At 48.8% G+C, this 15000-nt stretch overlaps 1 protein-coding gene across 1 annotated transcript in view; it reads right to left on the minus strand.

Moving 5' to 3' along the window:
• Nucleotides 1-8979, minus strand: part of tiam2a (TIAM Rac1 associated GEF 2a) — a 91137-nt gene extending 82158 nt beyond the window's left edge. The window contains 5 exon segments of the mRNA XM_084311574.1: nucleotides 890-1062; nucleotides 1824-2295; nucleotides 6082-7287; nucleotides 8081-8178; nucleotides 8849-8979. Of these exon segments, the coding sequence (XP_084167700.1) occupies nucleotides 890-1062; nucleotides 1824-2295; nucleotides 6082-7281 (1845 nt within the window). The 5' untranslated portion in view covers nucleotides 7282-7287; nucleotides 8081-8178; nucleotides 8849-8979.
• Between the last annotated feature and the right edge of the window lie 6021 nt (nucleotides 8980-15000).

Raw genomic sequence — 15000 nt, forward strand, 5'->3', positions numbered from 1 at the left:
AGTGGGTGTCAGTTTTAACAGTATATTGTGTACACTGCAGTGGGTCCGTTTTAACAGTATATTGTGCACACTACACAGTGGGTGTCAGTTTTAACAGTATATTGTGTACACTACACAGTGGGTGTCAGTTTTAACAGTATATTGTGTACACTACACAGTGGGTGTCAGTTTTAACAGTATATTGTGTACACTGCACAGTGGGTGTCAGTTTTAACAGTATATTGTGTACACTGCACAGTGGGTGTCAGTTTTAACAGTATATTGTGTACACTGCACAGTGGGTGTCAGTTTTAACAGTATATTGTGCACACTACACAGTGGGTGTCAGTTTTAACAGTATATTGTGCACACTACACAGTGGGTGTCAGTTTTAACAGTATATTGTGTACACTACACAGTGGGTGTCAGTTTTAACAGTATATTGTGTACACTACACAGTGGGTGTCAGTTTTAACAGTATATTGTGTACACTGCAGTGGGTCCGTTTTAACAGTATATTGTGCACACTACACAGTGGGTGTCAGTTTTAACAGTATATTGTGCACACTACACAGTGGGTGTCAGTTTTAACAGTATATTGTGTACACTACACAGTGGGTGTCAGTTTTAACAGTATATTGTGTACACTACACAGTGGGTGTCAGTTTTAACAGTATATTGTGTACACTACACAGTGGGTGTCAGTTTTAACAGTATATTGTGCACACTACACAGTGGGTGTCAGTTTTAACAGTATATTGTGCACACTACACAGTGGGTGTCAGTTTTAACAGTATATTGTGCACACTACACAGTGGGTGTCAGTTTTAACAGTATATTGTGTACAGGTCCCACAAAGTGAGTCATGACACGACCGGGTAATATTTATCTAAACGTGCTGGCACCAGACCTGGAAGAAGTAGACGTCTCCATAGGTGTTGCTGAGGCAGAAGACGTTCTCCTTCTTGGGGTGCTCGGGGACGGCCTGGACGATGCTGTCCTCCGCCAGCAGGGCGTAGCGGGGAGACAACTCCTGCTCCGGGGAGCCTTTACTATAGGTCTCATAGAACAACAGCGTACAGCCTGGAGAGCGAGAGAGAGAGAGAGAGAGATAGAGGAAAGCATTAAGCCAATAGTAGTTCTAGACCAGCTAAGGTCTTCCCCCACCAACACCCCCGTGGCCTTTTTATGTCCAAGAAGTGAACGGGGAGAAATGTGAGAAATGGCGTTCTGTGGGACTGAGACATTTGTAGCAGACAGAGTGGCATTGAAATGTTAACAAAAGCACAGAAGCTTGGCATACCATTCCTTCAGAAAGGTCACTGGAATCACAAGTGTGATAAGACTTGTCCTTTGCTCTTTGACTTTTAGTATTATATTTGCAGCAATGTGCAAGAAGTGCTCTTCAGTAAGTTAAATACTTTATAGCAAGGTGGGAGAGGGAGGGGGGAGAGACACTCACACACATGCACACTGCGCTGGCCTGGAGCTGATCCATTTAGACGGTAGATGCAAGAGCATAATTCCCCGTAAGCTTTTCTAGTTGCAGTGGAGGAGAGAGGCCTCAAGGACAAGACAACCTAATCCATGAGAACAATGAGGTCCCTGGCCTCCCATCAAAATCCAATAATTAAAGTTAAAAGTTAAGTATGGACTTAACTACTTGACTTTGATTTATGAACCTTTTTTTTTTTTATTATTATTTTTTATTTTTTTTTTGAGCAAAACCTTTTCTTCAGACAATTTCAAGGGAGACATTCCGGTGGCTCAGCGTTGCCGTCGACCAAATCCAAAATGGCTTCATCGGCTCTCAGTTTCTCTCTCACTCCGTAGTCCCAGCTCACCTTTCAGTGTCACCCAGTACTGCTTCCACTTGCGGCGGGTCACCAGCTCCAGCTTCCTGTCCTTGTGCAGGGTGAGGAGGGGCTTGAAGGAGAGCCAGCCGGCGCGCCTCACCACGCCTTGCTCCTTCTCAAACAGCAGGTCCAGTTGCTCCAGGGAGCCCTCCTCACTGCTGCTCTCCCCCTCCTCGGTTCCAGTGGATGGGTCTGCCCTCTCACCTGCTCCCCTTCCTCCTCCTCCTCCTCCACCACCGCTCCCCGGGCTGGGGCCGGTGTCCAGCTCTCTCATGAAGTTCTCGTAGATGTCCTGGCGAATGGCATCGCTGGTCGGGTGGTGGAGGGCCCCGGACGATTGGGCCCTGGAGGCCCCCGGGAACCAGAGGAGGCTGGAGACCTGGGAGGGGGAGCTGTTGTCTGTGGTCAGGCCGTCCACACCGCTGTCGAAAGCCTCACTGGGATCCTTGTACCTGGGCTCCTGGTTCGCGAACACAGAGGGGGGGGGGGGGGGGGGGGGGAGAGAGAGAGGGTAAGAAAAGATGGGTTAAAGGGAAAAGATAGTATCATTTAAAAAAGGGTTATTTTCATCCATGCCATTTGTACCCGATGGCAGAATGGCCGCAGCAAGAGCCCTGACATTAGATAATAAACAAAGGATCACGAGTGGGTAAGGAAAGTTTCCCTGGAAGGAGGGAAAGGATAAGAGGGATAAAAGTAAATGAAATGTGAACAAAGCTAAGCTAACACTGTCTTATGAAAGTAAAGGGATGATACAGGAACAAGGCTAGCACTGTCTTATGAAAGTAAAGGGATGACACAGACAGGAACAAAGCTAGCACTGTCTTATGAAAGTAAAGGGATGACAGACTGGAACAAAGCTAGCACTGTCTTATGAAAGTAAAGGGACGACACAGACAGGAACAAAGCTAGCACTGTCTTATGAAAGTAAAGGGATGACACAGACAGGAACAAAGCTAGCACTGTCTTATGAAAGTAAAGGGATGACACAGACAGGAACAAAGCTAGCACTGTCTTATGAAAGTAAAGGGATGACACAGACAGGAACAAAGCTAGCACTGTCTTATGAAAGTAAAGGGATGACACAGACAGGAACAAAGCTAGCACTGTCTTATGAAAGTAAAGGGATGACACAGACAGGAACAAAGCTAGCACTGTCTTATGAAAGTAAAGGGATGACAATGGTCATAAATAGTCTCTTTTCTACCCAAAGTTGAACCTAAAATATGCTTCCGACAGCATTTTTAACGGTAAGGTTTATATGCTATTGCTGGATTTCGAGTCATATTTGATATGCAACGTCTAGTCTGAAAGTTTGATCTTAATTTCGCTCCACAGTACAGGCTCTTGCACCGAGCATGAGTGCTCACTCGCTACAGGCACAGAACCAGCCTGTTGAGAACAGTCAGGATTGGAACAGTGGGGTATAGAGGCTGCTAGAATGCATAATCCAAGTGGTTCTTTAAGCAAAAGACATATTTGAACTTGTTGAAAGGACAAAAATGATGTCCCCATTAAGTTGGCAGCATAAGATTGGTGTATGCTGCATTATGCATGCAGCCAGTAACAATTTTATTATCAGTACACTGGAGAACAAAACTCAGTACATGGTCCTCAGGTCTCAAGTCTCCTCCCCAACCCTACTCATCTATCTCCTCTTCCTGCTCCTCTTCTCTTCTCTTTCCTCCTCGGCTGCTTTTCATTAGCGGCGCGCCCTTGCGCTCTGCTTCTGGGGGTCGCGGTGTGACCTTTAAACCCACAGCCCGAGCTCAGTCTGGAGGGGAACGAGACCTGGAGCTGCTCCTGATTTTGGTGAGAGCGTTGAAAGGAGGCAGTGTGACCCGCTGCCGGGGGGGTGATAATATATGGTCACAGGGTTTTTACGCGGTGGACCGAGTAGCCCCAGACGGAGAGACCCAGCTGAGGCGGTCTTGTACGCAGACCTCGTCGGGCGGGCCGCTCCGTTTCAGAAGACATCGGCGGAAAAAACGGTCATCCTCCTGGAGCTTTTTACAGAGCCCTCGGAACAGAACACCCCGGGTTAAACCACGCAGGGCTAGGAAGGAAATTCACACCGAGAATTCGGGTCCGTTAAGTGGTCACAGTATGCGACCATTCCATGAAAGAGGCCTTTTATCACTAAGAATAGAGCTTGTCCAATTACCACATGTTACCGAGACCTGGGGTTTGCCGTGAAATGTATTCTATTTAGGTGACTCACTTCTTGGAGGTGGTTTTTTTTCCTCCTGTTTTTTTTTTAAGGGGCGGTTGCCTGAACAGTAGCCTTTCAGCAGCAAACAAGTGCAAACACTAAGTAAACGTGGGTCTGGTAGCCTGCTCCCGAAGAACCAACACATGCCAGCAGATTAACAAGGCTTTGGGAAAGCTTGGAAAGAGGACACTACTGTGAGGTGAAAGCTGTCCCAACACGGGCTCACTGTAACACTCCACATTAATAAGCTACTGGAGAATGTGCAGACATGTGCATTCTTCACACAGGACCCTGGAAGCTCCGGCTGAGGTCTCTGCCGTGATTCTTTTACGTCAAACTCCCATTTAAATCCGTGGAGGGGTCGTTCACAAAATAATATAATACTGTAGAGTATAAGGGCAGCTAATGTGACCGCAACAACTGAGCTCTTCTCTCCCTTTGTTTGCCGTCAGACCCAACTGAATGAGCACCAATCCCTATTAGCAGATTGTGGCGAGGGGAGCCCAGAAAATATCCACAAAACAGCAGCAGGATGGGGGGGAGAAATCTTGGGCATTTATAGTTTCACTATAAGGAAGCTTTTCAAAAGGCTTACGGCGATTCTCTCAGTATGGCCTGCACAGTGTTTGTTAAACAGGCAAGAGACTAATGAATTAGGGCAGAAATGCTTGATTTCAAAGTTCAAAAGGCGGGAGTGGGGCGTGACCTCTAAGCTCTGTTTAATAACAACTCGTAAAGCCATTACAAATGTTTGTCTTTGTAGTAGAAAACCTGATTAGGCTGCGATATTTGGTGCTAGTCTTTTAAACACTCGCATCAACATGTTGACAAGCCATGACTATTTTCAACCCCCCTCTGTGGCCTGAGCCAGAGAGAGAGGTACCGGCATCGTTTTACTGAAGAGGGTTCAGTTTTACTAACTTACTAAGTTCAGTGTCTCAGCTGTTATGCGTGTCTCTGTGTGTCTACAGCCAGCAAGCCTGTCCCTTGCATCACTATGCAATGCTTTATGCTGCTTAGGTTAGCTAGCATAATCATGTACCGTCATCGTAATAGTACAAACAACTCAGACTGAAGCCAAGTAAACTAAATCTAATAAATCTTCTAATAAAATAAAATTAATTTATAATAATAATAAAAAAGTTAAACACCTTCTAGATATACAAGAATAAACATAGAGGTCTGAAATCGTCAGGCTATGACTAACCTACAGTTATGGACTAGTGTCATGTCAGTCACAGCCATGACATTTTAAGAATTTCTAATCCATTCCCAATCAAACTGCCATAAACATCAACGGACAATAATAATCTACCCACCCAGATCCAGTCATCAAGACGACATCGGCAGAGCAGCCCTTGGCTTCTCCTCCTCATTGGATTATCCATGTCTGTACACTGCACTAGCATGCACATCTCATCCCCTTTCTGAGCACAGTATACCCACAGTAGCACCGGCTGCCGCACAACATTTTAATTTTGTGGTGCCCCGCCGTGCCCCGTCCTCAAGACAGCTGGTGTTGTGGTGCTAAGGACCGGGTGACGGCCGTGCCAGGCCAACCGCTGTGGCTCACGGCCCACATAAACCTCACCGGGCCAGGAAAGTGTCATGATATGGCTGTTTACCGATGCCCTTTTCTACCTAACAAGCTGGGAGAGAGGCTCTGCCTCTTAGGGTTAGCACGGGGACAACTACGGGGAACGAGGACACAATCTTTTGACGGGTACCAAAACACCACTATAAACATTCACTAAAGCTACCAACGGTGTACTTTTACTACGGTGACTGGAGTCTACAAAGGTCTCTAAGGCTGGTTGTGTTACCTACCAGGAGACGAAGATCCTTGTATGACTGGAGGAGACAGCAGTGTGTAAACAAACAGAGGAAAATGGTGTCCAATGTGGCATACTAGTCCCCTAGGACCCTTAAGAGAAAAAACAAGCACTAAAAGCAAAGAGCAAATCCAAGCTCAATAGACCATCTGTCGAAGAGAACACCGAGCCCAGACACGGGTACATCCCTGCGTTAACTCACCAGAGACTTCCTCTTCTTCCTGCTGAGGCTTCCTGTCCAGTCGCTGAGCCGTCGCATGCGGTTCTTGATGGAGTCTTTCTTTATGAAGCCGGCCTCCGCGACCGTCTGAGCCGTGTACAGGTCTCGGTCGGGGTCTGGGTACTGGTCCTCTCTCGAGGCGAGGGCCTTGGGCTTGCGGCAGGGCAGGGTGTAGGAGGAGAACTGCCGGGCCTCCGGACACTCCAGCTCGGCGGGCGTGTCCATAACCGAGGCGAAGGAGGCCCTGTGTCTCTGGCCCGGAGGTGGCTCCTGGAGCTGGGAGGCCAGGTCCCTGGCCGTGGTGGGGAAGGTGGCGGCCATGGTGGGGTCTCTGTAGAGGTCTGTGATGGAGATTGTTGGAGGACACTGTTCAGGGAAGGAGTGTAGCTGGTGGACGGGGGTGTGACTTAGCCTCCTGCCGGAGGGACAGGGCTGGTCCTGCTCACAGAGCTCTGTGGCGGGCCCCCACGGGGAGTCATACCACGAGCCGTCCGAGCTCAGGGAGCTGCCCTTGCTGGTCCTGGCGGTGGACGAGGTGGACGCGGGCGGCGGACCTCCGTGGTGGTGTGCCTCATCAGGCCTCCTGCCGCCGGAGTCCGAAAGGCTGGGGGTGGAGGTGGACTCCACGTTCGGGGAGAACTTCAGGAGCTGTACCGGCCCGGAGGCCGCGTCCAGCACGAGGGCAGCGCCGCCCGAGGTGTTGGTGAACTCCACCCGCAGACTGCCGTCTTTCTTAATCACCACCCGGGGGCTGCTCTGCTCCTCCAGGCCTTCGTCGCCGTGTCCGTTCAGGGCGTGTCCGTTCAGCTCAGCCCCGTAGGGATTGTCCTCGTCGTACTCGTCCGGCGTGTGCCTCCCTGGCACACATCTCCCCGGGGACCCGTGCCAGCGATGTCTCTCCCGGCTCGGACTGCCCCGCGCTCCCTTGGAGACGTAGTCGTAGTTCCGGGCGGCGTAGGGCTGGCGGCTCTTGGGAGGCGACAGGCAGCCCCCCCGGCCGACAGACCTGGCGTTAGCCTTGTACCCCGAGCCCCCGGGACCACTTCGCCACCACGTGTGGGGAGACAGAGCGTCGTCTTTGGTGGAGCGGCACTTTAGCGCGCACGGCTTTTGTCTCCCGGGGAAGATGAAGCCGGTGCCCTTGGGACCCTGGATACTGTACTGGCTCTCTGCGTTTCCCATCGTTGCCTGGAACACATAAAAAAATCAATCACTTAAATCGTGCTTTTTGTTGTTCACATCACGCCAGTAAAACAGCGAGTAGTACATTTGCTCGATACGGTGTATGGGACCCGTACATGGCCACGAGACAACTTTGGCTACACTGACACCACGCTGTAGAGCGAGGAAATACTACACATAACGCAATATACAGATGGCGACCCTGTCCGGGTTCCAAAATGCAGATCACTGTTGTGATATAATTCCAACTCGCATGTCAGGAGCCATAACATTGACTTATGACTCATATATAAGCCATAACCGTCATGCTCAAACAAGGCTGACGCCATACGCCCATTACCCTACGACCCCTACGAGCAAGGACAGCTAGGTACAACTGCAGCATGCATTAGGATTAAAGTCCGATAATCACGTAATATAATCCATGCTCAATTTACTCCCATTATTCTGCTGTCCTCTATGGACGAGCAGGTGTGATGAACAGGCTGCCGTGGTCGTTATGCGTGATGTTGTGAGGGTGCAAAATCACTTCCAGGCCGTACAGACGCTCTTACATTACTAACGGGGAGCCGTGACCGGGGGCAACATTTCATTCGACGTTGGCCAAGCTGTTGCACACCGGAGACGGTACTATAACCTCGGCGGCGGCGCTCTGTAGTCTTAATTACATCATCGTCCGCGGCTAAGGCCCACCGCGCGTCTTCATCAATCTCCAAATCTCTGCAATAGCAGAGTAGCTTAAGTGGATCATTCAAGACACTTATTTGGAAATCTACTTAAATTTTTTCTTCAGTCTCACCTGCTTTAAAGTCTCTCCTCAGAGTCTATACGTCCCCTTGGGCATGGTTTTCTACTCCCCGTCTCGAAACACGCACCTTCCTTCACCGTTAAGCTCATCTGAGGGGGAAAAAAACACAGACAGAGGTTGGGTTAGCGGTTAGCTTCTCGTCATGTGAAGCAGCTTCCCTGGTGTAATTAAATGCATGTTTGATAACAGGTGTACCAATTAAAGACCCGACTTCATCCTCCGGCTTGGAGGAGGATATCTTATTTAGCGAGCAGAGCACAAACTGTCACTGCTCGTTGAGTTCCAGAGAGCCAGACACAGAGAAGAGAGCAGACCCGTTCAGACTGCTCAAATGGTTTCAAGTGAGATTCTCTGTACCTTAACACGGACCATATTCCTTCGGAATGACGGTTAACCCAAGTGGAGCAGAGGAAAAAACTAGGACGCTTTTGACGTCAATGACACACATAAATCCTCTACAGTAAGCAGGTCCTATGCTCCGACCGGCATCAAGTGTCCAGCAGTATCCAATCCATACGTGTCAAGTCAACCACTGGTCTGTAGAAGATAGTACAGTATACAGTGTGCCACCCTGGCTGTAAGAACTCACTCCACCCCTCCAAACGCTCCTCCTCCTCTCCAAACTAAACATTACTTGCATTTTTCCAACTCCGCACCACTCAGTGACGTCTTATTTGATCGGGGGTTGGGAAAGTTCTTTTGAAAACCGGCTACAGTTTGCCATGCTGTTTATTTTTAAACTCTGGAATTCCAGCTCACTCTTTTTTTCTTTTTTTTGCTCCCCCACAGCCAGATTTGTCCGGGGGCACGGCTCCGTAAGCAGAAGCGCGTGGAGGATGTTTCCGAGTGCAAGGTGTCTTCTAAAAAGAGCGGCGTGACTCTGCGGTTTGTAATATAATCCACTTACGCGCATGTAGCGCACACTCCGGGAAGGCCCTTCACGCAGCGCCGCTAACCCCGCAGAGCCTGGCCGCACAAGTACAACCGCGCGTGTGTGTGAGGCTACAGTGTAAATAGCCCACTGCCAAATGCCCTAACCTTCAGGATTAAGCGATCTGCTGCATTAAGATCGTTTATCTCTGCTGCTTAGATGCACCTTGACTTGCGAGGTGAGATTAAAGGGTGTCGTCGGCTGACCGAGCAAATGGGACCGCTGTGCCGGGAGGCCATGCATAACATGTGGGATAAGGAATCCTGGGATAAGGAATAAATGTTAGGGGACTCTCAATGGTTCAGGTTGTTATGGGGACTCCCAATGGTTCAGGTTGTTAGGGGGGACTCCCAATGGTTCAGGTTTTAATTAAGCAAACATAGCACTAGATCTCAAATCTCTAGGATAGGCCTGACCTCGAGGCCAGTGTCACATAAATGGTGCATTTTTATATGGGGGGGGGGGGGGGGGGGGCAGTGGCTCAGGAGGTAGAGCGGTCGTCTGGTAGTCAGAAGGTTCCTGGTACGATTCCCGATCCTCCCTCCTTGAGCAAGACACTTAACCCCTAATTGCTCCCAATGTGCAGGTTGGCACCTTGCATGGTTGTCTCCGCCGTGTGAATGTGTGCGTGAATGGGTGAATGTGAGGCATAAGTTGTAAAGCGCTTTGAATAAAAGCTGCTATATAAAAATGGACCATTTACCATTCACATAAAAGATCATTCAACAGGGACACATTGATGAGGAAGCCTCAATGAATCAATGATACTTAAGAATCTTGATAGATAATGATACTTACTCCTGAATCTCCCCAAGGGGATCAATAAAGGAATATCTCATCTTATCTTATCTAGGTCTAATACCATGTTAGTCGTCTTTAAAATGGGAATGCAAAAGACTTAACTAATTATAGAAAACCTAGCGGGAGACCACCACATGGTTACCTGACACCTGGCCAGAGGCACTAGTTGACCCGGCAATGAACTTGAACCAGCTCTCTGAGGCGTTCAGAGGATTAGTATAACAGAGTCATGTGGGGGTCGGCTACGTGGCGTAGTGGGCAAGGCGCTCGCCACGAATGACGGAGACGCTGGGCTCGCCTGTTCGAGCCCAGCGCTCCACATTGCTTTCAGTTTAGCTGGCCGTCCATACTAATACACATTGGCCGTATTAGGGGGTGGGAAACTGATGGGTGGGGATCGGGCGTTGTGGACAGCGACAGGGGAGGGTTGAATTGGATGATACGAAATTGGGATGGGAGAAAAATATAGAAAAATTAGAGAAAAAATTGGATAAAAAAAACAGAGTCATGTGGGGCGAGGGAGGGAGGGGTGGGGGGAGCAGGTGAGTGAAGGAGAGCAGACAGGAGTGTGAGAGGATGCAGTATGGAGAGGATGTAGTATAGAAAGGATGTAGTATATAGAGTATGTAGTATAGAGTATGTAGTATAGAGAGAGTATGTAGTATAGACAGGATGCAGTATATAGAGGATGTAGTATAGACAGGATGTATAGAGGATGTAGTATAGAGAGGATGTAGTATAGAGAGGATGTAGTATATAGAGTATGTAGTATAGAGAGTATGTAGTATAGAGAGGATGTAGTATAGACAGGATGTAGTATAACGAGGATGTAGTATAGAGAGGATGTAGTATAGAGAGGATGTAGTATAGAGAGGATGTAGTATAGACACTAGAGAGGATGTAGTATAGAGAGGATGTAGTATAGAGAGGATGTAGTATAGACACTAGAGAGGATGTAGTATAGAGAGTATGGACTATGGAGAGGGCGTGCTGTGTGAATGCCACGTGTCCCTCTCAGCCTGGGAGGTGCCGGTGCAACTATCTGCGGTCATGGGTGCGCGGTGAACCACACTTGACCGCTCAACTAGGGGCTAGCGCTATAAGCGCCCGGCGCCGCCCTCATTGACCTAAGGAAGCTGTGAGAAAACTCGCATGACTGATTTGTCTGGAGTCCACAAAATGTGCATCTACATCTGATGTCCACAACATGTGTACCTACATCTGATGTCCACTAAATGTGTACCAGTTGTACCTACATCTGATGTCCACAACATGTGTACCAACAGTACATCTGATGTCCACTAAATGTGCACCTACATTTCCCTCATAAGACCCTCCGACTCCATTTAGCATCAACAGTTGCGAGCGGAAGAACACTTGCCAATCTGCGTAGCCAGAAGCATCTGGAAGCTACATTTAAAAAGGACAAGGGATCAAAGTCCTTCACACGAATGAGCAGAAACCAAACCAACCACACAATGCTCTTTTTATTTTTTTTTCTCTAGTCTAGAGGAAATAAGGACAATGCAGCTGCTGAAGTCGGCAGCATAAAGCTCCTTGTCAAACATGTCACAACAATGACTGCTTTCTTTCGACGCTTGACACTTTTCTTACACGGTTTTTTTCAGGCAAAAGGAAGACGGAGTATGAAAGGGGCTTATAGGCGTGCCGCCGAAACACAAACACACGCAGTTGCCTTCTGCTGCAGGTTAAACCACAGCATTGTGGCTCTGCTTTAGGAGAACAAGACAAGTCTTCCTTTTAGCAGCACACAGTGCTCCCTCTGAACTCCCCCCTCCCTCTAGTCCTCTGTTCCCCTCAAGCCATCTGCTCAGGGGGCAAGGGACCACTGCCACCCCCAAGCTCCCTTACACACCCCCATGACCCGGTATTCTTCGACTACTGCCCCGACTCACGCGTACGTTCACGGTCAAGGCTGGCAGTATGTGTGTGTGTGTGTGTGTGTGTGTGTGTGTGTGTGTCTGTGTGTGTGTGTGTGTGCGTGCGTGTTGCGTGGATGCACGTTGCGTCTGCCAGAGCCTTGAGCTAATTCAGTGAGTAGACACTTCAGCAAAGTATTTAACATTGTGGTCAGATGAGGGGCAGCGGTGATGATACACAGTACATTTCGCAGAGTAAATCTTACTCAAACAGAGTACATTTTACTCAAACTGCGAAATGTACTGTGTAGTAAAGTATTTAACATGGTGGTCAGATGAGGGCAGCGGTGATGATAGTAAAGTATTTAACATGGTGGTCAGATGAGGGGCAGCGGTGATGACAGTAAAGTATTTAACACGGTGGTCAGATGAGGGGCAGCGGTGATGATAGTAAAGTATTTAACATGGTGGTCAGATGAGGGGCAGCGGTGATGATAGTAAAGTATTTAACATGGTGGTCAGATGAGGGGCAGCGGTGATGATAGTAAAGTATTTAACACGGTGGTCAGATGAGGGGCAGCGGTGATGATAGTAAAGTATTTAACATGGTGGTCAGATGAGGGGCAGCGGTGATGATAAAGTATTTAACACGGTGGTCAGATGAGGGGCAGCGGTGATGATAGTAAAGTATTTAACATGGTGGTCAGATGAGGGGCAGCGGTGATGATAGTAAAGTATTTAACATGGTGGTCAGATGAGGGGCAGCGGTGATGATAGTAATTAAAGTATTTAACATGGTGGTTAGATGAGGGGCAGCGGTGATGATGGTAAAGTATTTAACATGGTGGTCAGATGAGGGGCAGCGGTGATGATAGTAAAGTATTTAACATGGTGGTCAGATGAGGGGCAGCGGTGATGATAGTAAAGTATTTAACATGGTGGTCAGATGAGGGGCAGCGGTGATGATAGTAAAGTATTTAACATGGTGGTCAGATGAGGGGCAGCGGTGATGATAGTAAAGTATTTAACATGGTGGTCAGATGAGGGGCAGCGGTGATGATAGTAAAGTATTTAACATGGTGGTCAGATGAGGGGCAGCGGTGATGATAAAGTATTTAACATGGTGGTCAGATGAGGGGCAGCGGTGATGATAGTAAAGTATTTAACATGGTGGTCAGATGAGGGGCAGCGGTGATGATAGTAAAGTATTTAACATGGTGGTCAGATGAGGGGCAGCGGTGATGATAGTGACGATGAAACCGCTTCTCCTCAGGAGCAACGACTATGTGGGGCAACAGTGGCTCGGGAGGTAGAGCGCTCGGCTCGTAGTCGGACGGTTCCCGGTTCGATTCCCCTCTCATCCCGCGCCAGGCCACGTGAGCGGATCGGCGCGGGCGTGAAATCCGCTCTTCGCTCTACGACGGCTTGTTCGGCTCCGCTAATCGCTCATGTTGACCCCGCCCCCAAGTCGCTCTCCGCTTGCTCACCGCTCACCTTGAATCGAGCTCTCCCCGCTCCACATCGCTCGGCAGATTTTTTTTCCCTTTTTTTGGAGCATGGTGTAAATTAGCTCAAACTACAACAGTCTACACCCCCTGGGCCCCTTAACAATTGTTTGTATTGAGCCGTATTGTAATTGTACCCATTCTGCAATGTTAAATAACGTTGTTTATCCATTCACTAGCTCTACTAAGCGATGATAGCTAGCCTAGCCACAATGCTATGGTCGCTGCCATTAACGTTAGCATGTAAGCTAACGACAACAACAATGACGTCATATACTTTTTCTAACAGGATGTGAGTGAAGGTTCACCCTTCTCATTGGTTGAAAATGGCCTTCATGTTTGTACATCGCCATCTGTTGCTTTGGCATTGTACTACATGTATATTACATCAGTGTTAAACCACTGTGATGGTCGCGCCGACCCATTTTAAAACCCACTCCTCGCTCACGTCAAAACCGCCCGCTACGCTCCCCGCGCCGCTCACGTGCACTGTCCCGCGCAGCGTGTCGATGTGTCCTTGAGCAAGACACTTAACCCCTAATTGCTCCCGATGAGCAGGTTGGCACCTTGCATGGTTGCCTCTGCCGTCGGTGTGTGAATGTGTGAGTGAATAGGTGAATGTGAGAAACAAAATATTGTAAAGCGCTATAATAAACGCACCATTTACCATTGACCGTTTTTAACGAGACCTGACGACATACGTCTTGGAGAACCAAGCTACCGCGGGCTACCCCCCGTCCTTGAAGGTAAACTTGAGGAGAAAAGATGAAGCGCGGGGCTGGTCCCGCTGGTCCCAGGGGCCGAGCCTCAGGCCCCGAGGCTCCAGTTACACGCTGCTGCTGGTGCACTTTTTAACCCACTCGCCTCGCACAGCGCCTTGGGGAGATACGGAAAAATGCTAGCTGGACATTTCTATAGAGGGCTGCCGCTGCGCTCGAGAGCACCTGGGAGGAGAAGACCGCTGTGAAAACCGGCCTATCGGCGAACGATAGCAGTTGGTTTAGTGCGTTTAACGGTTTCCTTCAATGGGTACCACAGTATGAATTGTGATTGAAACAACAAACCGGAGAAGCTAAAAATCATTCTCGCCCGTAGTGTCATCCGATACGACAGCCAGCCACACTCATCCAACGGCTTCCACAGCTCGTATTGTTCACTGGGAACCATGAGGTAATTTGTTATTATTAGTGTCTGGGAGCAGACTCTCGCTGCCTTCCTCCTGTCAAATCAAGGCCCATGGGACGGCTCTCTTATCGCTCCCAGCTCTGGCACAGGCACAGCAGGGGCTCTTAAAGGAGCAGTACGCACAAAACCCTACACTCTTTTAAAATTGAAAAAAAAAACATGCCAGGAGGCCACACAAGGCCCTCGCAGTACAAGTCAACAACAACAACAACTGGATGTGATCGAGCGTCAACAAGGGTGTTATTGGAGCCATCTCACGCCGAGCTCCCAGTCATGTGAACTGGATTGTTCACTGTGGTCGCTCGCATTATGATGAGGAGAACGTTATATCTATGAATCACTCCGCTGTAAGCCTATATTACAGTGTGGTAGATTTCGATGATATTGCCAAAGCCGAGGGAACATCAATCAAAGTGTTATGGTGTCCTTTGGACGTTTGTTCGCTCTACACTCAGAAGGTCTCCTCCGCCTGGCTCCAGACCAAAGATGACATGGCGCCTTCTGAATGATTTACAGTATATACAGAAATGCTGCTGCCTTTTTTCCCCAAACAATGTGGCCCCACTTACAGAGTACACCAGAGTACCTCTGCCAACTTTATCATGGGAT

Source organism: Notolepis coatsorum (genome assembly GCF_963971535.1).
Source record: "Notolepis coatsorum genome assembly, chromosome: 3".
Taxonomy (NCBI): Eukaryota; Metazoa; Chordata; class Actinopteri; order Aulopiformes; family Paralepididae; genus Notolepis; species Notolepis coatsorum.